This window comes from Simochromis diagramma, unplaced genomic scaffold (assembly GCF_900408965.1).
Source record: "Simochromis diagramma unplaced genomic scaffold, fSimDia1.1 OVJJ01000483.1, whole genome shotgun sequence".
Taxonomy (NCBI): Eukaryota; Metazoa; Chordata; class Actinopteri; order Cichliformes; family Cichlidae; genus Simochromis; species Simochromis diagramma.
In genome coordinates this window covers 2,771,035-2,794,966 of record NW_024386835.1, presented here as the reverse complement: position 1 = coordinate 2,794,966, position 23,932 = coordinate 2,771,035, and the positions used below count along the sequence as shown (strand labels likewise).

At 41.0% G+C, this 23,932-nt stretch overlaps 1 protein-coding gene across 4 annotated transcripts in view; it reads left to right on the top strand.

Moving 5' to 3' along the window:
* LOC120731701 (inositol 1,4,5-trisphosphate receptor type 1) overlaps nucleotides 1-23,838 on the top strand; it is a 76,271-nt gene extending 52,433 nt beyond the window's left edge. For all 4 annotated transcript variants that reach the window (XM_040028834.1, XM_040028836.1, XM_040028835.1 and 1 more), the window contains 18 exons: nucleotides 4,808-4,991; nucleotides 5,150-5,403; nucleotides 6,079-6,279; nucleotides 6,365-6,475; nucleotides 6,736-6,831; nucleotides 7,028-7,171; nucleotides 7,288-7,395; nucleotides 7,516-7,708; nucleotides 8,967-9,089; nucleotides 11,641-11,816; nucleotides 13,509-13,673; nucleotides 14,151-14,340; nucleotides 14,448-14,540; nucleotides 16,311-16,447; nucleotides 17,298-17,463; nucleotides 20,784-20,944; nucleotides 21,661-21,822; nucleotides 22,481-23,838. In XM_040028834.1, coding sequence (XP_039884768.1) covers nucleotides 4,808-4,991; nucleotides 5,150-5,403; nucleotides 6,079-6,279; nucleotides 6,365-6,475; nucleotides 6,736-6,831; nucleotides 7,028-7,171; nucleotides 7,288-7,395; nucleotides 7,516-7,708; nucleotides 8,967-9,089; nucleotides 11,641-11,816; nucleotides 13,509-13,673; nucleotides 14,151-14,340; nucleotides 14,448-14,540; nucleotides 16,311-16,447; nucleotides 17,298-17,463; nucleotides 20,784-20,944; nucleotides 21,661-21,822; nucleotides 22,481-22,567 — 2,751 coding nt within the window. In that variant the 3' untranslated portion in view covers nucleotides 22,568-23,838. The remainder of the gene's footprint in view (nucleotides 1-4,807; nucleotides 4,992-5,149; nucleotides 5,404-6,078; nucleotides 6,280-6,364; nucleotides 6,476-6,735; nucleotides 6,832-7,027; nucleotides 7,172-7,287; nucleotides 7,396-7,515; nucleotides 7,709-8,966; nucleotides 9,090-11,640; nucleotides 11,817-13,508; nucleotides 13,674-14,150; nucleotides 14,341-14,447; nucleotides 14,541-16,310; nucleotides 16,448-17,297; nucleotides 17,464-20,783; nucleotides 20,945-21,660; nucleotides 21,823-22,480) is intronic.
* Nucleotides 23,839-23,932: the final 94 nt, after the last annotated feature.

The window sequence follows — 23,932 nt, the reverse complement described above, 5'->3', positions numbered from 1 at the left end:
AACCCAGCTGCATGCTCAGTTAAGTCACTTACACATGCAGGCTGTTTGCTGTCATGCAAGGCTAATGCACGGATCCACTAGAGGTTATATTTCACATTCAGGCTCTTGCACTCCTTTGCTCCTATATTTCAGTCACATAGCGGCTTTTTATCTTTCTTTTTTCTTTTTTTTTTCTTGCTACAGCTATGAGAGATCTCAGACAGCTGTAAATTCTGTTGTTACATGACAACTTTTAACATTTTACTCGTCAGCCATCTGGCTTCTAACTGCATGGTGTGCTGCTTCGTTTCCCTCCAAAGCCCTTGATGTGCAGGTGTGCTAAACCAGAGTAGTCAGTCTAAAAAAAGGAAAAAATGTGAATGCAGAGGTGGCGAATTTAAAGGAAGAAGGAAGAAACTGAGGAACGGGGAAAAGGTCTCGAAAGAGCGTAGAGTAGAGAGGAGCAGCAGCAGTTCCATTTGGTTTACATGTGGCGCTGCCTGACATGAGAGGGAGGGTGAAAGGAAAAGGGAGCGCGAGTATAAATAGCTGTTACATAACATCCCTTTGTTGATGCCAAGTGGCGGAACGGAAGGAGAGAAGGGAAAGCGCTATGACCTTGTTTTTCAGTGTTGTCCGCCCCCACCCCGTCCTGCTCTTCTCTGTCTCTTTCCACTTAGGGTTTGCCTCCATAGATACAGACAGGCTCTGTGTTTACCCAACACTGCAGGGGCCCGTGACATCTTCGTCCCTCTCATCTATCCTCCTTCGTTACTCGTTACTATCACCGTGTTCTCTCCTTGCCTTGACCACCATGTGTTACTTCATCCGTAACGTCATCTCTCCATTATGCCAGTCTTCCTCCTGCTTTTCAAGCGCCATCAAAACACAGATGGTGTCTTGATACAGCAGCACAGATTTCGTAAACCAATGTGTGAGGACTGTCGTCCAAATGCTACACAATGTAACAACGTGGTTAGATGTGAAAGTACAGGTTTTCACTTCTGATTGTTGTCACATACGTTTTCTGAAGAAATCAGAAGAGGAAAGCTTTGCTGTGGTGTTTTTCTTTACTGTGGTGTCCCTTACTTGTGCGCACGTCCTTGTTTCAGTGAGTCACTCAATTTGGTTCAGTTCCTAAGAACTGGTGTTTAAAAAAAACAAAACAAATACTCAGTTAGCTCTCAGGTGAAAAAGAAATGATGCTGGGAAAAAGAAAAGAACGCTCTGGCATGTCCCAGTACATTCACCTCCACTGTCGCTATTGCAGCGAATGGCAATAACTCAGTTTAACCTGATTCACCTTATCAAATACTGTAACTCAGCACTGGTGCTAGTCTTGCTAGGCCTGAATGTAAATGACTAAACATAGTATCTCCAACATAGGATATTTTACTTGAATGACAGGCTGTGAAAATGATTGATGATTACATAAGGATAAAGCTGGCATTCGCAGAGTTTAGGAGAGAATACTGTATTGCAGAGCATGTGTGATATGTGGGTGTGTCCTCTCTGAACTGGCATGTGCCTATGGCGGAGACAGCTGACCCACTTTTGTGAGTGTAAAAGTCAGTAGGCGTATTAGCGTATGTGCTTTCCAGCCTGCGTGTGCTGGTACTGTACGAGCATGTGTGTGTGTGTGTGTGTGTGTCTGTTTGAGTTATGTAATGGTAGGGGTGAGAGAGTGCTGGTGAGTGCTCTCCTGTGTTTGCTCTGGTTTAATCACTGTGTGTTATCCTACCACCACTCCTCATGCCTCACCCTTTGCACCCTGCCTTCCTCCCCCCTCCCTCCCCTACCCGCCCTGCAGGCCCACGCTTTAGCCGGCTGATGGAGGGCAGTTATATGAACAAAAAAAGACGGACAGGCATGACCATTACTGTCCCCTCAACCCTTCCCTCCTCAGGCATGCTGTGATGTGTGAGCAGCGAGTGGGCTGCCAGTGTTGTAGCTAATCCCCGTCTCTGTACTCCTCACTTTGTCATCAACTTGTTTATTGCACGATGGCCTTGGTTGGTAGGTCTCCCCTCCCCACGCTGCTGTCTCCTTGTTCCTAAGTTGGCAGAGTGGGTACGTGCAGGAGTGCTGCTGCTCAGTGGTGGAGGGCCAGGGTGGGGCACGAGGCTCGAGAATCTGCTTTGGGGCACAGTCACACAGTTATGTCATTGTTTCTTTAAAGGAAACTAGGCTGTAAAACCGGCGTATCCCTTCATTGAGTCATTAATAAGCCAGATAAATTCTCACTTTGGCTCCTTAATTGGTTTGTCACTATTTTTACTTTTGAATGAAAAATTTAGCACACGAGCCTATTAAAAATTAAATTGCATCGCATGCAACCGCCACAGTACAAACACATTTAAAACAATGTCCTCGGAGGAGCAGAAACAAAGCTTGCTTTGTCTATTTTTGCTTAACATTTTCCATGTGACTATCATTTACTGTATTTGTTTTCTTAACTAGCCCAGTTCTACATCTAACCTGAAAAGACCATATGGTTATGTAACAAACTTTGAGAGCTGGCCTAGATACCACATCTGATAAGATTTTCTCCCTCCCTATCACTCGCTTTTGTTTCCCCTCTCTCGATCATAGGTTCTTTCCCCTCCTTTTTGCCCCTTTTTTCCCACTTCTTGGTATCTATCTTTTGCCTCAAGCTTTTTTTTTCTCTCACAACTTCCCACCATCTCCATTTCTGTATCTGTGTAAGTAGGCCAGGCTTCTCCCTTTCATGTAATTTTTTTTCACCCTTTTAGTGTGGCAAAGCTGCTTTGGCTCGTCGAAGCCGTTCCATAGACTGTGCTGCTAACAGCTCTTACATAATCAAAACAACAGACCTGTGGGTTGGGACACAGTGTATACATCGGGCATGGAAGTGTCCTAATTCTGTGTGACCTCATTCCACAGCCATAGCTGCAGCGATTAAATCCTCACATCACTGTAAAATTAGACCTGCTTCATTAGAGTTTATAATATTTTTTGAATAAAGATTGGTTTTCCTATAAAGAAGAGTTTTCTGATATAAAGTAACGATTTGTTGTTTGTTTTTTTTACTGTAAGCCGAGACAGTGTGCTAATTTGTTAAAAAAAAAAAGTTTGACCGTTTATTTGTTTTCTTTCTTTCTATTTTATCTCTTAAATTTTCTACAATTTTTTTTTATTAGCTTGTTTTGTTTAACCATTACACCAAAAGATATTAAATTTTCCCGTGGTATAACCTCCATACTATATACAATGAGGGAAAAAACTCTTTGATCCACTGCTGAATTTTTTTTATGGTCGTTTTAATAAAGAGAGATGAAACCTCAACCAAAAATCAAGCAAACCACATACACATACATAGAAGTTACAAATATATTTGCATGTCATTGATCGAAGTAAGTATTTCATCCCCGATAACCAAGCCAGAATTCCGACTCCCACAGATTACAGCCAATCAATTACAGATGCTCCTGATCTCAACTCTATATGTGTGTAAAGCACACCTGTCCAGAGAATCACTTTCTTCCATTTCAACCTCTCAACAATCATGGGCGTGTCCAAAGAGCTTTCAGAGGATGTCAGGGGCAAGACTGATCTGAGCAAAGCTAGAATGGGCTACAAGACCATCAGCAATAAGTTGGGAGAAAGTGGCAACTGTTGGTGAGATTATTGGGAAATAGAAGTGATAATCAGTTGCCCTCGGTCTGGAGCTCCATTCAAGATATTTCCTCGTGGGGGGAGGATGATCAAGAGACAAGTACATGGGAGGAGCATTTTAATGATCTGAAGGCAGTTGGGGCCACAGTCACCAAGAACCCCATTAGTAACACACTACACCATAATGGACTGAAGTCTTGTAGCGTCTGCAAGGTTAAGAAGGCACATTTACAGGCCCACCTTCAGTTTGCCAGTGAACATCTAATCTTAATGACATAAGGTTTGGGAGAAAGTGCTGTTGCTTTGGCATTAACTGGACCTGCCATGTTTAGAGGAATGAAATGCTGGGTATCACCCAAAGAACACCATCCCCACAAGCATGGAGGTCGAAATATTATGCTTTGGGGTTGTTTTTCTGCTAAGGGTACAGGAGGACTTCACCACATGAGGGGCCAGTGGACGGGGCCATGTGTCATAAAATCTTGGACAGGAACCTCCTTCTCTCAGCCACAACACTGAAGATGGGTTGTGGATGGCTCATCCAGCATGACAAATATACCCCAAATATGCCAAGGCAACAAAGTAGTGTCTAAAGTAGAAGCACATTAAGGATAATGAGTGGCCTAGCCTATCTTCAGACCTCAGCCCTGTAGAAAATCAGTGCAGACAGCTCAAGCTTTGAGTTCTCAAGCAACAGCCAAAAAAACCTAAGGGTTTTAGAGAGTTTCTGTAAAGAGGAGTGGGCCAAAGGTGTGCAAACCTGGTGACCAAGTAAAACAATCATCTTGGCGTTGTGCTTGCCAACAAGGGTTTCTCCACCAACTGCTAAGTCGTGTTTTGCATTGGGCTCAAATGTGTTTTTTCTGGATTTTTGGTTGATATTCTAACTCCATTAAAACTACCATAAAAATCAGAAACTGTTCATTTCTTTGTATGTGAGCAAACTTACAAATTCAGCGGGCGATCAAATAATTATTTCCCCACTATATATGATAATCTTATCAGCATAGTAGCAGATTGCTTTTCTGTTGATCAACTGCTCTTATTCCGGTTCTTCATATTGCAGGTGAGCGTCAACACATTCAGCAAAGAATCTGACACCACTGAATGTTCGTTTCCATTTTACAGTGATACAGCATGTACCGTGGTTTTGGAATAATTCCAGTTTGCTCTTCTTTCTCTGTGTCTCCAGCGCTCATTCTTTTGCCGTCTGACAGAAGACAAAAAATCAGAAAAGTTCTTCCGTGTCTTTTATGACCGCATGAAGTCAGCCCAGCTCGAGATCAAAGCCACGGTGACAGTAAATACAAGCGACCTGGGAAACAGGAAAAGAGACGATGACAGCCAGGACAAAGAGCCCCCTGTTCGCAAAAAAGGTCAGAGGTCACCTGTAGGGTTGTTAACACTAAACAACGCCCAGTTTGAAAACTGCTGATTTCATGTTTATTTCTAAGTTTAAAATAGGACAAAAAATATTTGAAGGTTCTTTTAGTTGTGACTCAGTTTATAGTACGAGTTCTATGTCTCTATATAGCAAAAGACCCAGCTGTGGTGATGACAGAAGACGTGAAAGAGCAGCTATTAGAGGCCTCGTCTGCCACAAAGAAAGCCTTTAACTCTTATCGGCGAGAAGCTGACCCTGAGGACCACTTCACCTCAGCAGATGGTCAGCCCAGCACGGGGGACAAGAACCAGGATGAAGGAGAGATGAGTTTTGTGATTGTTATCATGCAGCCTATCCTTCGCTTTCTCCAGCTACTTTGTGAGAATCACAACCGTGACCTACAGGTGGGTCAGACTGAGCGTCGCAAATTTAGTTTTACAGATTTACTTTAGAGTGAGTCCAGTTTTACTTCCTTTTAATATTAAACTGAAGCCTTTAGAGTCCAGACACAATTTCCAATGGTTTTTATTACCAATGCCAATAGCTTTGTATGTCTTTGTAAAGTATCTTTATTTGCAGAGATATCAGGGCTTCAAGTTTCTTCTATTCAGAGAGCCTCGCATGTATTTGTTTTCCACTGAGCTTGTAAAGCAGAGATTTTCTGTTACTAAGCTCTTGAGTCTTGAGGATTCAGGCTCTGTTTAATCAGTTTTAGTTTCTACTGATGTATCTGCAGAGGATGTTGGTTCTTGGTAGCTCTTTGCGTCAAGGCTTGTTTAGAGACTTGAACAGTACCACTAATTGTACTTCCCTCCCCCAAGATCCTCCGAGATGTACAAAATGAGATTTTATCAACTGTTTACTCATATGCAGGTTTCTAAAAAGACTATTATTTTGATAGAATAATTGTATTTTCATGTATAGATATTTGCTACCTGCTTGTTAATATATGCCATGTTGTTATGTAAAAACAGACGTCCACTAGCATGCACGAGCTGTTCCTTGGACGTTTCACTCTTGAATTTGATGTTGTTTACATGCTGGTTAACTGCGTGAAACGTTCACTGTTTTTTTCCTAGAACTTCCTTCGTTGCCAAAACAACAAAAACAACTACAACCTTGTGTGTGAGACGCTTCAGTTTCTAGACTGTATCTGTGGCAGCACCACAGGCGGCCTCGGTCTGCTCGGACTCTACATCAATGAGAAGAATGTTGCTCTCATCAACCAAACACTGGAGAGTCTAACAGAGTACTGCCAAGGCCCTTGCCATGAAAACCAGGTACAAAAGACACTGAACGGTGAAGGAAGTTATAATTCCTTCACCACTATTTTTTTTTTAATACAGTTATTCCTTTCTCCCCCAGAATTGCATTGCCACTCATGAGTCCAATGGCATTGATATCATTATTGCCCTGATTCTTAATGACATTAACCCACTTGGGAAGAAGCGGATGGACCTGGTTTTAGAGCTCAAGGTAAGTTGAGCCAGATCTCACTTTTACTTTAAGACTAGAGTTTAAAAAATGAGGGGAAAAACGCTGTAGTTTCCTTTCACAGCAGTAACACCAATAGGCTTGACGTGAAAGAGCAGGAAATTCACCCGTCTGAGCTAGCTCTTCTGCATACCTGCCAAGAAAAATAGCAGCAGTCTATTTTCCTAGAGCACCAGGTTTTCCGTCTGCTTTACTTGGATGAAGAAACTGTAGTTCTTATCTTTTCCAATTCTGACTCTCAGAACAATGCATCTAAGCTGCTGCTCGCCATCATGGAAAGTCGTCATGACAGTGAGAATGCTGAGAGGATCTTGTACAATATGAGGCCTAAAGAGCTGGTGAGAACCTGTTGTTGTCCATCTTGTCATTGAGTCCTGAGCTGTTATTTCTACATCAAATGTAAAATCTACTCAGCTATAACCTTGTTTTTGTTAGTACATAACAACAAGAGCAAAGAGACAGATTCATTTGATGTTACCCTGTAAAAATACTAGGGTGTGTTATATATATATATGTGTATGTGTGTGTCTGCAGGTGGAAGTGATAAAGAAAGCCTATCTGCAGGGGGAGGTTGAGTTTGAAAACTCAAAGGAGGAGGAGGATAACGGAGAAGAAGAGGAACATGATGCTGCTTCACCACGAAATGTTGGACACAACATCTATATCTTAGCTCACCAGGTGTCTTATTTATCTCTTTTTGCAGAATCTGTATATGCTGTATCTTAGAAACATGCATTTTCCTTTTGTTGTCCCTTGTAACCAACTCACTTGCTACCTGTGTGTCCTTTATACAGTTGGCACGTCATAATAAAGAGCTGTCCTTGATGTTAAAGCCAGGAGTGTCTAGTGGAGAGGGGGATGAGGCCTTGGAGTTCTATGCCAATCACACTGCTCAGATAGAGGTCATAATGCATAACCCCTGTCACAGAATGTGAATCGGAACATGTTTTCTGTACATTACGTCAGAAATGGTCACAAATTGTGGGCTTCCCTCGGAGGTGACTGTGAGTCTCTCTCTGCAGATTGTGCGTCAGGACCGCACCATGGAGGAGATAGTTTTCCCTGTACCCAACATCTGTGAGTTCCTAACTTCAGAGTCAAAGCTCCGGGTGTACTACACCACAGAGAGAGATGAGCAAGGCAGCAAGATCAATGACTTCTTCCTTCGAGCAGAGGACCTCTTTAATGAGATGAACTGGCAGAAGAAACTCAGAGGTGAGTTTGTCTTCTCTGTGTGTGTGTGTGTGTGTGTGTGTGTGTGTGTGTGTGTGTGTGTGTGTGTGTGTGTGTGTGTGTGTGTGTGTGTGTGTGTGCGAACAACAGTCTATCAAGATGCTCCCCTGACTGTTTTGACGGAGAGTAACTACAGGTGGAGAAGGTGAGAGTCTGTGTACTAAAACAGGTACTGAAACATGTGGCAACATGCCCCTTTTGTTTTCTAATGGCAAGTACAACTTCCGTGCATTTTTTTTTTCTGGGAATACTGTGCTTCATGGATAGCTGAAAATTTCTGTGTGTAATTTGCATGCTCTGTTGGGTGTTTTACTTTCTTTTTTTTCCACAAACATGCAGGTCATGTGAAAGGGGAAACTCCAACTTAGCCGTAGTTATAAATGTGGGGTTTTTTTTATGTGTATTTAAGTGATAGACTGGTGGTGACCTCCCTCCTAAATGCAGGATAGAGCTCAATCCCTGCTAGCCCGAACAGGATAAGAGTGTTTGGAAAATGGATGAAAGGATGTGCATCAGCACCTTGATGGCAGGGCTAAATATGTCATCCTGTGTGCGCTCATGTTATGCATGTGCATGTTTCCACTGTCTAAAAGCGGACAGGGGTTTTCCACATTCTTTGAGCCATGAAACATTTATACAGTAACCTTATGAATCACAAGTGAGAGCGTGCTTACGCATGCACACAAACATACACACGCAGACCCACACCCACACTCATTCACACTTCTAATTCACGTACTTCATACCCACACAAACCCTTATTTTGTCTTTCACGTAAAGGAGGGGATGGACAGAGAAAAGTCCCTGCATCTGTTTTTTTTTTTTTCTTTTCCAATTAAACCTGAGTAGGCAAAATGTTGTGTTAAAAGGTCGAGGTGACATGTTTTGCATCTTGAACTTTTAAACCATTCATTTTGTTTTTGACAGCTACGCTTACTTCATATTTACATATCAAAGACACTGAAGCCGAACTTCCTCAGTTCTTCTTTTCAAACTTGCAGCTTGTTGATGCATAAACCAAATACTGAAATCAGCTGAACATGCTGGTCCCTTATATTTCATTTATTCTGCATAAGTTTTAAATATTCAAAGCTTCTCAAATATAAGAATTTACTTTTAGGTTATTTGAATTCAAACTGCTGAATTGGTATTTCAACATAAGCAACCCGCCAACTTCACTTTTGGCTTTTGGAGCAGATTTTAAAAATAGAATCTGTTTTGTCTTTCTTCTTCTCTTTAGCCCAGCCGGTGCTGTACTGGTGCTCAAGAAACATGTCGGTGTGGAGTGGCATCTCCTTCAAGCTGGCTGTGCTCATGAATCTCCTGGTCTGCTTCTTCTACCCCCTCGAAGGGGTACATGGAGGTCAGTGAGGTGGCACCCGAGTATGAACCGTGACTGCGCGCACATCCTGTTGCTAAAATAGGCGCAAGCATTTCTGCAACATTTCCAGTTAGTTAATCGTTTTAGACTAAAACTTTGACACATTTCATTTGACATTTTCTGTCAGGTGTTCCGATGAGGCTGCCTATCAGTCATTCATGCATGTGACATGCTCACAGACCGTATAGAGATTTTCTTTTTTTCTTTGAATGTAGATATTGTTTTGATGCTGTTTTGCTTGAGATGATTTGTATCTAGCGCCATGATGGTGCAATCAGATTTCTTTCGAAACAAGGGTCAGACAAAGGTTATGTACTCAGGGGGAAAAAACAGGAAGGACAGGGGCTCACTGACATGTTTTCTTCCTGCTTCAAAGCACATCTATAACATTCTATAACTCACAATGGGTTGAGAAATGCAAATATAGACAGCTGTGTAGAATTTTTCTAAAAATGATAACAATGTTGTGAGGCAACAATGACTTAGGAATCAAGTTTTAAAAACGACACCAAAAAGAATGAATCTGTAATGTACAGCATGCTACACACCCAGAGAGGTACACTTTAAAGAGCTGGGTGACTCTGCTGGACGTGGCCACTGACCCACTGATCTCATTCTGCCACGGTGTTCTTACATACTGACTTCTAATCACCTGGTAATCTGTGTTTGAGACACACCCGCAGTAACACCATGCCCTTAAAGCTTCAGCTCATATTTACCTTGTAGTTCTATGGAAACCGTAATAAACAGAGGAGTGGTGCACTTTAATTTACTGTAAACTGAGCCTGCATTGTCTTAGGTAGCACAAGCCATATATATGTATATATATATATATATATATATATATATATATATATATATGGTGGTTGAGAAAGTCCTACTTTACACTAACAAGACAAACTGTCTAGAGCGCCTTAGCAATGTGTGCATTCGTTTTTCTGCTCTTTCTGTTAAAGTCTTCTCACAATCTTTCAAAAAAAAAAATCAAACAATGAACCCATTTCCAGGAAAGAAGTTTGCCTTGCTTTAGCAATCAGCACTTTATTTTGCCTTAACAGCTTTTCTGATGGGTTTGTGAATTATGTGTGATGACAAAAAATACTGCATTTTGAAATGAAAACTAAAATCTGGTGCGGTTTCTCATAACGTCACCAACAAGGTCTTACTGAACCACTTGACCTATGTGTGAGACTCCAGCATACCTTTGGCTTAACCCTCTCAGGCTCAAATTAAACTTTTTGTTGCTAATGCACAACCAAGTCCTGCAGTGGTACTTCTGAGTAAAAAAATATGTATGTGGGGTAATCAGGTTATTAGTTTTTAACTGTTGCAAATCTCCAACGCCTGCCTGGAGAGGGTTAAATAGTCACTTTTATGGCTTTCGGCCTATACCTTTGCATACATTGCTCTCTCCTAGCTCCACGCCCTCCTTTGCTTGAGGCTTTAGAATGAGGGTTATAAGAGCAGGAAATCTAGGTCAGTGTGTTCTGCCTGCATGCATGAGTGACTGGCTTTTGGTGAATAGCTGTGGCTAGCGTCACACACCCATGATACATAATCACAATCAAACAGCGCACGCTTTTTCAGCTTTTCGACTGCAGACTTTCTAGCTGTTTGCACACAATCATTTGCCTGCACATTAACCTTAGGTGTGCAGCGCATGCAAAGCTTGTGAGTGCACGTAAACGCCCCTCTTTCAGTCTGCGACATCACTCGAGCTGTGCGTTCCTCCCCGCTCATCCCTCATGAATCTTTCAGCTGAGGTATTTTTAGAGAACAGTGTTATGCAAGTGGCACCTGTCATGTGATCTCAACAGGGACTGGGGAGGGAGAGGAAAAAAGGAGAGACAGGGAAGGAGAGAAGGGAATAGGGGAAGGCAAGGTGGGAGGAAACAAAGAGTGAGAGGGAAGGTAAAGAGCGGTGCCTTCATTGTAATATCCCCCCCTCTATTTTGTCACCCACTGCTGCACTTTTTCATCTTTTTCAATCTATTAAATTCTACCCCATTTATTTTCCTCATGTATCCGCTCCCTGAGGTCGATCTGTGAATAGAGTTCACGGAGTTCTTACAATAATACACACGTTTTAGAAAAGACATTGCTTAAAGAGGCAGCAAGTTAGGTATGGCCTTGTTTTTAGGCTCCTGAAACATGGGTTTAGCTTGAGTGACACACTGTCACATGAAACCCCTGACTAGGACACTAATCCTGGATTTACCACAGGATCAGGAGGAACATCAGGTGCGCACGCTAACACAAGAAACTGTGTCATACACTTTAAGTGTTATGTAATTGGCTCTCTTTGAGTTCAAAGTCTCCAAAGTAGGAAGAAGATAGCGGATCTCATAAAAAAAAAAAAAGTTGGATGATACTGAAAAGTTCCAGACTGTACATGTATCCTCTCAACATGTCCTTTCATATTTCACATGTGTCACAGTTACTGTATAACGAGTTGGCTGGTTTGTGCATTTACCTATAGCTTGTTTGTGCTTTGCACATTTAATTGTCTTCATGTGTTATTTATTACCTGCAGGTATCCTGGATCCCCATTTATCTGCCCTTTTGTGGATGGGAGTCTTGGCAGCGCTGATCATTGTTATCATCATGCCACAACCACTGGGCATCGGTGCCTTGGTCACTGTCACAATCCTTCGTCTCATCTTCTCTGTGGGCCTGGAGCCCACGCTCTTCCTTCTGGGTGCTTTCAATGTAAGTGAGCTCACAGGGAGGGTCAGTTAACCCAAATCACCACCACCAGTGCCAAACATCCATTTGTGCATTTGTGTATCCAGCTGAATACAATGAAAGAAAGTTTTGTAAAAGTGAGTATTAGCTAATGCAAAGGAATTAGAAATCGCTATAATAGGCAGATTATAACTGAATCCTTGGTTCAATCTTTCAAGCTAACATGGCAAATATTTTCTTATTTTCAGTAATTCTCTAATCTAAAAAATATAAAGTAATGTAAAGAATAACTCAATAAACTAAATATTTTAGGGCTTTTGGATTGGTCATTTGAACCTCCAAGCAGTTTGAAGTAGATGTCACACTGGGCTCTCAGAAATAGTTTCATAAGCTAACTGATCCATAATAATAATAATAATAATAATAATAATAATAATAAATGATGTGACAAGTGGGCAAACTGTCCAGAGTGTACCCCACCTCTTGCCCTGTGCCAGCTGGGATGGGCTCCAGCCCCACAGTGAGTCTGGATAAGCGTTAGAAACTTGATGCATCTAGCTTTTCAAATTTAGACTGACAGGGCATTTTAAGTCTAAACTACCTACATGACAGACTTTTTTTTTTTTTAATTTGGGTTTACTATTTCACCCACACCACTACTTTCACATACTCAGAAACCTTTGCCACACCAGTTCCACTTCTCCTTTCATCTCTCACTCACACTTGAGCCCACTTGGCATGCCAGTGCCGCGTCTGCCTGTAGTGTTGCCCCCAGCCTTGTATGCTGGCTGTGTTTGGCTGTACTTTGTGGTGTTAAGTGCGTCACTGGATCTCAAAGAGGGTTACACCGCCCCTTCACCCGCCAGAGATTTTCTAGATGTGCTCTTATATACTTTTACACACACACACAATGCAAAATAAAGACTCAAGCGCTGCGGTCATCTCTCCCTGTGCAGGCTGTGTTTACATGTACACACAAAAGCAGGTTATTGGGAGAAACCAGGTTAGGGCAAGAAATCAGAGACTGGAGTAGCTCTGGTACACTGAAATCTAGTTTATGCACAGCAGGTCAAATGTCTTCTGGCTATGTATTTGACATATTTTAACATAAATTTTTTTTTGTAAAGATTGGAAATGGAAAGGTGGAAATATTCAAATAAATATCATATTTTTACTGTGAAACTTAATTAATTGGTATTTAGTGTTAGTTTCGTTCTTAGTCAGGCTATAGATTTTCATTATCTGGGTCAAAAGGCTGCGGAGTGTATGACCTTTCTTTTCATCACTCTCCAGTATCGTTGCATTGATACTACACCTATCTGAACTCTTTATCAGCCAAATGTGCTCTTTTAAAAACCCCGTGGAGAAATTTGGTTAAACAGATGTGTCTGCTCGAGTCGCTAACTTTCTCAAGCAGGTATCTACTCGGACTGCATTAACCGGGTTTCTGTTAATCCTTTAACCCGATTCAGGAAACAGAGTTTCTTGTTTGGATGATGTTCAAAAAAATTAAGTTACAGGTCACACATCGGGGTAAACACTTTGTGACTTTGTTTAGCTTAAAAGGCACCAGAGTCATACTGTTGTCAGGGCTTTCAGAGCTTATCTTCAGTGAAGGCTGTTGTCGTTTTGTTTTGTTTCTTAAATTGAATATTAAAATGCTGATCCATTACTCAGTATTGTTGCTATTAAAGGCAGCTTGTCTTTATCTTTCAGGTTTGTAATAAGATAATCTTCCTGATAAGTTTTGTTGGCAATCGAGGAACCTTCACACGAGGCTACAAAGCCATGGTGATGGACTTTGAGTTCCTCTACCACCTCATCTACCTCATCATCTGCTGTTTGGGGGTGTTTGGCCATGTTTTTTTCTACAGTCTTTTGGTAAGACAATCACACAAATGAATTCGCTTTTTAAATACACATCCGTCCTGAGAAGAGATTAATACAGTCTGATTGAAACTGAACTATGACTAAAAGGGAGTTAATCACTATAGCAACCCACAAACCCCACCTATTTTTGTTTTTCTCATTAAACTGCAGTCGTGATGCCTTCAGGGCCATATCCTCCTAGAAATTTCCTTTTTTGGTGTTTTAACAATGTTGTCGTTGAACTGTTGACTGCTATTCCCCAGTGCCTCAGGTCTGCTTTTTAGCGCATCAGTCTGAGTATCCAAGTGTTTCTCGATGTTTTCCTTTCACGTGGGTCCAAGCAGCTCAAAAAATAGCACAATCTTACACGAACATCTAATATTTTGTGGCAGACAGAAAATGCCAAATCATGCAAGGAAGCCAAGAAACCTCATGGTGTGTTCTGATTTAGTCTTTTGTTCCTCTGTAATGTGTGCTTTGTTTCCGTAGCTGTTTGACCTGGTATACAGAGAGGAGACCTTGCTGAATGTGATCAAGAGTGTGACTCGTAATGGACGCTCCATCGTGCTGACCGCTGTGCTCGCCCTCATTTTGGTCTACTTGTTTTCCATCGTGGGTTACATATTTTTCAAGGATGACTTCATCCTGGAGGTGGACCATATCCCCAACACAACTATGAGTGAGGAGAGACTGCAATTATTTATCAGTTTTCCAAGTAGACTAATTATAGATTGTTAGCTCCACATTAAAAAAGGACTAGAAAACATTGCCTCCCTTCTTTTCTAGAAAGTGGAGGTAGTTTGGCAGGCGAGTTCCTGTCTGCAGCAGTGTGTCATGGAGGTACTGATGAAAACTGCACTACAGATGCCCTCCAGGAAGGTAACCCTATCAGGCAACATCAGAGTCTTCCATTTATCTATAAATAGTGTTTAGATGTTGGAAGAAGGACTGACACCCTCCTCTGAGATGGTTTAAAGACATTAGTTGTATGCATGTGTGTTTAACTTAAGGTTGAGATATATTTTACATTCCTCTTCCCCTGACTACCCTGAGATAGGAGAATATCTTGAGGAAGATGGCAAATTACTGGAAGTCATGTCTAGTCTAGGTTTGATCTGTTGTTGGATATAATTGTGAAACAACAATAAGCGGAAAGGAAAACTGTTGCACTGTTTCCCTTTTTTATCCGCACTTCAATCCATGTGACTCGATTGTCTTTCATGTGCCTGCCATTTGACCTAAGAAACTCACATGCGACCTTATCAACCTTCATGTGACACAGATTAATGACAGTCACAAAAAAGGAATAAAATTTCCGGGGAACTTCCCGCCAGCTTTGTTGCCATCAATGCTACCCGTTTGAAAAACGGTTTATGTCTGGAGCTGGAACCAGAATGATGGTTGAAAATATTTTCAGTGATGTGACTCATAAACTGGACCGTTCTCCATGTTTACATTTGCTCCACAGAGAAACTATAAACTCTCCTGGGGTTCACCATCTGAGTTTCCTTCCCTCTGCCATCATCACCGACATAGCAATAAAAATACTTTGGCCCAAAACAGCAAAGAGATCACGTGTTCTACTCTGTTTTTGATTTGACTTTGGAAGAGGTCCTTAAATTCAGCATCTATTTTACATTCCAGCCAAACAAACACTTTTGCTTTGACTTAGAGGCTTCACAGCATGAACCAAAACATACCAGCATGGCTGCATCAAAGTCAAGGATATTTTATAATAGAATGGCAGTCGATGTCTTATATTTAACGAATGACTACATGGATAATTCCACTTCCTACTATAGAGAATTATTCTACATGTATTATTTATCATAAACCAATTCATAAATGCTGAATATGAACATTGCAACCACTATGTCACAGCATCTCAGTTATACAGCATCGAAAAGTTTCTAATGCAGTCAATGCATCTTGAGTATGATGTCACACGATTTGATATGAAGTCCATTAACTCTATATGATAGCTGAATAAATGTGGAACAAACTCAACACCTATACTGATAGATAATAAATATTCATAGGGTATAGGGTGCATTTTTCAAAATCAAAGATTGCTAAATGTATTATAAGACTGTGGGAGCAGCCATCGATCAGCTAACTGCAGTGCGTCTGCACCTCACAGCCACTCAGTGCATGTGGTTGATATATATATATATATATATATATATATATATATATATATATATATATATAAAAAAAACAGCAAAAAAAAAGGGGCGATTAAAACCTAACAAATTTGGGTCAGGATATTTTTTTTTTTTTTGTGTAACGACTCGAAAATAAATATGCATTTGCAGTTTATGACTTTATTGTATTTGAGCAGGCAGAGAGTTATTTTAAAACTATGTCAGGCTGCTGTTATTTTCAGAGGTCAGTGTTTCATCATGTTATTATCTGTTACAATCACTTCAAGTCACACCTTGTTGTTTTGATGCTAGATAAACAGATGATTGCGGGTTCTATATGTGCTGATTTCCTGGTTGGATCAGTCCGGTCAAGCATTATAGTTTAAGACTTGTTATAGGCTTTCTCTAGTGCTCCAGTGATGCGAATATGCAACAATGATTTGTTTAATAGTCTCTCATTTAATTATTGTAATTATTAAACATGCTGTCTTTTCTGTTTCCTCAGATTTAGGGAATGACATTGAGGAGGACAACATGGAACGGACGTGCGACTCTTTACTTATGTGCATTGTTACTGTGCTGAGTCACGGGTTGAGGAGTGGAGGGGGAGTGGGGGATGTTCTTCGCAAGCCTTCCAAAGAGGTACGTGCAACTGCGATTAGGCCTCAGGCGCTATGTTGCATGTGTGTGCATGTGTATATGCGTGTGTTTTTGGCTGAGAAGGTGTAGCACCCGCAGCTGCGCCATGGATCATGTGAGCTCGCTATGAGCCACTAAACTTGTTATTGTTTCAAAAGTATGGAGGTTTCGCAATGTTTCCTTACAGCTGCGCTGCCTCCGCCTTGTGTGAGAATTACGCCTCAAAATAGAATTCCACTGAATGAAGGCTTAACCACTTATGATGTCAAAAGAGGATGTGAATGTCTCAATCACGCATTCGCAACTCGACTCTGAGACCCTTACTAGTTGTTAAAGCAAATTACAGCAGTCGTAGGACACGGGTGGCATGGTGGCTCCAACTTTATTTGGTTTATCACAAACAAGTGGGGGTAATATGCATTGTGTGGGTGGCAACTGCAGGGTGGTCGAAAGAATCCAGAGACAGGCTCATCCCATGACTTTCTAGAGCAATGAGTAAATAAGCAAAACGAGTCGGTGAATCTGACCGGTGTATCCGAGACGGGCTGCACCGCGTTGACCGGCTTTCCTGTCGTCTCTGTTACTGTAGCATCTGGCAGGTTATACCCACGGCTTTATGTTTCCATGAACAACCGTGAGGACCAAGGTTAACCTCGTTTTATACTCATAACATCATCCACAACACCTGCTTACATAAAGGCCTGCCTTTTAGGTCATGCCATTAAATGGGACAGGGGGTCCTCATTGTTTCCCCTCCCTATATTAACCTCACTCAAATTAAAGTTTATAATTATTTTAATGTGGGATCATGACCCTAATGTTCATACAAGCCTGTTTTTTGTATCTTACCCAGGAGCCACTGTTTGCGGCGAGAGTGATATACGACCTGCTGTTCTTCTTCATGGTCATCATCATTGTCCTGAACCTTATTTTTGGTGTAATCATTGACACCTTTGCTGACTTGAGGAGTGAAAAACAGAAGAAAGAGGAAATCCTGAAGACCTCGTGTTTTATCTGCGGTAAGACCGCTCAATCTAATGTGTTAAAGGGGATGTGTTGTTTTTTTCCATATACGTTATTACACATATATCCTATATGTATGTATATGTGTTTCAACCAGACCCGTAAATGAGAGGCTATAAAGAGCGAGACCCAGTATAACCTTTGAATTATGCAAAGTTACTTTGGCAGAGTCCAGGAATAAAAATATGAGGAAGCTGCATAACTCTGTAGGAAAATAGTAAAAGACTCTCCCTCCTGACATGTTTGGTGCCCTTTGCAAATTCCACTAGTGAGACATTATAGGCCAGGTGACTGCTCCAAAATAAAATAAAATAAATAACAATAGAGATAAAAGCTGATAATGTATAATTGCAGCTAAAATGCATACATACTTTAATGTTGTGTGTAACCTACCGGGTGTTGGGCACAGCTTTCTGTCTCAAGAACTTGTGTTGGAATAACGTCCTGTGATGTTAGTCATGGGAAATAAACCTCTTAACTTTCCAGTGTTGGGATGACTTGTCTTAACATAAGGACAGTGTGCCAGCCCGGTAAGGCTGTGCTCTGTTGCTGGAAGGGCTCTGTGTGGTTTTAAAGACTGCTTGTTATTAGAACTCCTCCACAGTCTATCTAATATTACTTTATTCCCAAATTCTCCTCTTGGAATATTAGATTTGATTTGATTTTGGTGTATTTGTGGTTTGTGGTACGCCCATATTAGTTAGTCTATTAGTTTGTTGCTTTCCCCCTCGTCTCTCCCGCCCTCCCTCCCCCTTCTCACTCTGCTGCCGTTCCAAAGAAGGCTGAGTCATGAGGGCTTCCTGCCACTGCTCTGCTCGCCTCCATAATTCATGTCTGTCTCACACGCACAGACATTTTCTCCCACTCGCTCGCTCACTAACTCGCACACACTTAATTTCCTTACCATATGTCTCGTGAGGCTTCGCCGATTGCCCGAACTTTGTCCCTCCGTGTGCCATCAGCCGCATGTCCTTATATGTACATTATATGTAAGTAAATAGCTAAATAAGAACATGCCGTGCAGCGTGTGCGTGTCTCTGCTCATTACTGAGTGTAAGCCCAGAAGTACATGCTGTATGTGAGCATGTGTGTGCATGCGTATGTTGGGTCAGGCAGTCAGGACAAGTGGTAAGCATATGGAATGAGAACAGTATTATGTCACCCAGCCAGCCATCAGCTCTGACTCATTCATGTTAAATAAGGCCAGGCCACAGGGGGAGCTGCTGTCTCTATGGTTTCCAGAAGGACCACGAGAGAACAGGAGATGCAGAGATTAGGGGCTCCGCAGGAGGATGTTAAGTGGCTCAACATCCTCTAGCTTGGTTTTATAAGCCATTGATCTTTCGCTCAGTCTCGTATTAGTCTTTAGGTCTTTGGGGGCTGTTGCCAATGATCGATTTACGTCATGAACTTCCTGCACAGGGATTTTTACCTGTAGCTTAATTTATTGTTGTGCAACAAATCAGGCTCACTGGCACGATAAAATGACCTCCACCATCTTATTGGTTTGGTTTTCATGCTGCCGGTGTCCTTGAGTGAGCCTCTGCTTGCTTCTTTTTTTTTTTTTTTTATCAAACTGTAGAAGGTTTTTATCCTTGGGCCTTTTTTGTTCTGCATTTGTACATCAGTAACACTATTGTGCAGCCCCCTTTATTGAGTAGAAAGATTAGGGTTTATGGGCTTTTAGTGAGGACTAATTGGTTTCATTATGTGCATAATTATTCTTAATGGGTAAAGTAAACCACGCATCACTTTTGTAATGACAGGCTAGCAAAAAATATAGACTGAAATTTGAATTGCCATATTCGGGAAAGTAAGGTTTTTTTTCAGTCCACGTGACAAGTTAATCAATAAATGTGAAACTCGACTGTCTACTTTACAGAAGTGGTTTCAGTTATAAATCCAAAAATACCATCTTGAGAAAATTAACTTTAAGAACAATTCATCCATTTTCCAACCCGCTTATACAACCAGGGTCACAGGGGGAGCTGGAGCCTGTCCCTGCCCACATTAGCTAATAGGATGGGTACAACCTGCTGGCTGTCAATGTCACACTGGGTAACGTTTAAAAAACTTTTAAGTTCATATATATATGAGTTTTAGTTTTCAGACAGATGGTCTCACATTTGACTCTAGAATACTTTAGTATACAACTGAGTTTGTGGTCAAATCATTGTCTTTAAGTGTCCAGGTCCTGTGCCGCTGTGCATTAGGGGCAAATATCTCCACTATGGCCTCGTCTGTCCAAAGGAGTTTCAAGGGTCCTGTGGTTTGTTCAGACGCAATTTAGCAAAAATGTTCCTTTTAGAGAGAAAAAGCTTTTTCCTGTCAGTGCTTCCAAACAAGCCATACCTCTTCTGTCTTTCTCTAACCTTGCTCTCATGAACTTTAACATGTAACATGCTAACCGATGCCTGTAGAGTCAGAATTTCTCTGAGAATTGCACAGCCTGACCTTGGGGTGAATTTGCTGGGGCTTCCACACAGCTAAATGCTCCAGGCTAACAAACTGACAAAACTAATACTTTCATAGAGATGCTCACACTTGCTGATGATAACTTTATTTACGTGATTAGCAGCACATAGCTGCTACTTACCCTCTTAATTCCTGTGGAAGCAGTAAGGGTCTACTTATTTTTTCACAGGACCTTTTAATTTCTGTATGAATGTTGCTTTATTCCTGGAAACTTCTCTTATTTGCAATTTGTTCCCAATGTTATCTTATCTTTTTGACAGTTTTTAATCAATTTTAATTGTATACTTTGCATGTTGTTTGTCATGGTTCTGAGCAAATTTTTTAGACGTTTTAGACATTTTAGATCACTTAGTGCTGTCTGATCAGTGTCAAATGACAGTTACATGACAATAATAATAATAATAAGATACCTTTATTAAGCCCACGAGTGGGAAATTTCATGTCTGACAGACAGACGGCCCATGTCCTCAAGAGCCATTTTAAGCCAATAGAAGAACAAAGAGTCTTACAGCAGATGGTTTGGCACCCATAGAGTCCTGACCTCAACACACTGAGCCAGTCTGGGGTTACAGAAGATACTGCGAAAGAGTGAATACAGAGAACATTTGTTGTTTTTCAGGACGCAATGCAAGGAGACCCCTGTAACACCAAAGTTTGATTAGATTTAACGTTCACTGACATTCAACATTCACATCATTTTAGCAAATATTTATGAATTTAACTTGTTAAAATAATGTGCATTGCATTACTTACAAAACAGCAAGAAACATTGCTGCTTTATTTTTCCAAAACACACTGTGACCTCATGACAAAACTATTCGCGCTGTTTTCCTCATGGCAGGTCTGGAGCGTGACAAGTTTGACAACAAGACGGTGACCTTTGAGGAGCACATTAAAGAGGAGCACAACATGTGGCACTATCTGTTCTTTATCGTCCTGGTAAAAGTTAAAGATTCCACTGAATACACCGGCCCGGAAAGCTACGTGGCTGAGATGATCAAGGTAAACGCAAAGCATGCACACACCCTTAAAACAAAGAGCTAACTGATCTGGTTGTTTTGCAAGCCTATATGTTAAAAACTGATTGACTTCACTGTGAGACCGCACTGTTTTAGAACTAACAGTGTGTAAAATCAGAGGGAATGTCTGTAAAGACTGTGTAATCTGCAGAACTATCTGCATAAAAGTTGCTTAACCTCACAGCTTGATGACGTGAGTATCTTTGACATCATTCCCAAGCCATTTACTAGAAATCAGAGTGCTCCTTGCAATACTCAGTCCTGAATTCAAGAGCGGTTTGGGGAGCATTTCCCTTTGTGTCACATTTTTATGGTAAGCAGTGCTCATCAGTTTATCCTACTGAGTCACACATAAACACGTACCAGCTTGTCACACACACACACACACACACACACACACACACACCACACACCCTAGTAGATTGTGTTCCGCTTTTTTAATCTAAACTGACAGACATACCTGTCATGTCCATTTAAAGACACAAACAGACCAATGGGAAGTATGTGCACTAGAAAGGCAGATTAGCCAAAACTCTTAAAGCTTAATAAGGAATCAGTCACGTGCACACTGTGATTTTCATCGCAGTAGTAGAAAGTTTTCCCAGTTTTTCCATTGGTAACAATATTTTGAATTTGCCTTTTCATTAACTGTTAATAAAAGTAGTTCAACACTCGGCTGATGTTCTCTGTCAATGCCAGGAGCACAACCTGGACTGGTTCCCTCGGATGCGTGCCATGTCACTGGTGAGCAGTGATTCGGAGGGGGAGCAGAATGAAATCAGGAACCTGCAAGAGAAGCTGGAGTCAACCATGAAGCTGGTGACAAACCTGTCTGCGCAGCTGACTGAGCTCAAAGAACAGGTATATCATGTGACAGTCAACTAACTCCCTCGTTTTGTAATACACCATCGAGTTTTTCTGTTTGCGTTTTTTTTGGATTCAAAGCTTTCTGCAACCAATATTAAACTCCAGTTTTTACACTTTGTATTGTTTACATCTTCATTTCTGACTTGCCTTTGTTTGCACACTATTGAGAAATCAGGGGGAAAAGTTATTTCTCATATGCTTGCGTGCTTACAGTCATGTGAAAACAGAAAGCTTTCACAGGACTCTAAGCAGTCCTGTGAAAATCCAAATAAACCCCGTGATTCAATGGCATGTAGAACCACCTATAACAACAATATCCTGAAATAATAGTTTTCTTTAAGACTGTGTCAGTGTCTCACATTGTTCTTTAAGTATTTTGGCCCATTCTTTTTTTAAAACGGAGTTTATTGAGTTTTGTGGGCATTCGGCCACTGCAACACCTTGATTCTTTTCTTTTTCAGCCATTGTGTTGTAGATTTGCTCAGCCAACCTTTAGAATGCTTTGATAGGAGTGATGAAGTTCCCTAATGAAAAAATTTGCACAGCTAACTGTCAAAAACTCTAAAGTCTATAAAAGCTTATGAGAATTAACATCAGGGATTCTATACTGAGATGATGCCTTTAAACTGTCTTGTTTTTTCCCCCTATGCAGATGACAGAACAGAGGAAGCAGAAACAACGAATTGGACTTCTTGGTCACCCTCCTCACATGAACATCAATCCCCAGCAGCCTGCCTGAGGGGCCTTGGGGCCATTTTCACCAGTGCCTGAGCACCCGTAACAGTGTACAACATGTTAGCCAGGAGAATGCCAAAACATGTCCATCTCCAGTATCTATTTAGGTCAATGTATGGCTGTATTTTCCAAAATACTCCCTTAGACGTGAGTAAAAGTTATCTTGGTGTGTAGTATAGATGTGTCAGTGTGGGTGGAGTGTGCACGACGTGCCTCAGGACCTGAGAAGCCAGTCCTGTAAGTTTCTGTCTTCAGCTTTACTACCCTGAATGCCTTCTGCATCGGACCTGTCAGACAGCATGCCAAAGTTTAGCCATTGTTCCTGAGGGAATATTCCTCTCAAGTGGCCTTGTAATGAGGATTTCATCCTCTGTGTTGCACCAGCAAACTCAGGTCACATGTGGATTTGAAGTTTTGTTTGACCCCTACAACACGATATTTAATATTTTGCTTTCATCAGATGGCAATAAGAATGCTATTTAATATGCAATGACTAATTAAGAACTAACTAGTTTTGAGAATTTTGTTTGCTTTTTTTTTTATTTAAAATGATTTATCATGTATTTAAAATATAAGACAAAGCTGTAAACAACACTGAAGAGGTCACCAAGCTTTTCCAAAGCATATAAAGATGTTATTAAATCTGTAATCGTTTGTTTCTTTGTTTTTTTAAGTCGAGAGAAAGCATTTGATACTACTTTCAGAATTCTTTGTAATCTCAAACTAAGGTCCTCCTTGTTCCAGGGCAGTTTATATAAGAAAAACAATCGTTGGGAATACATTGTACCTTTTTTTGAAGATAAATAATTCTGACCCGTTACAACTTTCGAGAAATATTTTTTTGTATAATGAACATTATGGACTTCCTAGAGAGCTGAAGCGATTGTTTCACCCTGACACTGGGTCCATGATGTATTTAACAATGTGATTTATGTGGGATCTCATTAAAACCACAGATCCAAACATAAAAGATTTTTGGGAACAACATTATCTTCATTATCCTTGATGTCTGCACTGACTTACTTAATCTTCGTTTAACCTGTTTAGATTGAAGCACTGATATTTTCTGTAGCACAGAAGCAATCGTTGCTATTTGTTTGGTCACTTTGTAAAGAATACAAAGACTGTGTTCATGTTAATGTGAAGAAAGAAAAAACTACTAGATTGAATTTGGAGTGCTGTTAAACCAAACTCAACTTTTATACTTACTGATGGATTCTGTCTGAACTGTACATTGCATCCTTGGAGTCTATTTAAATAAATAAGTGTGTCAAATATGGTTGCTGAAACCAATGTCTGCATCTACAAATGTGACACAAAAGGAAGTGAAGATCTGGTAATTCCCTAAGTCACAGCCATGCACTTTGAT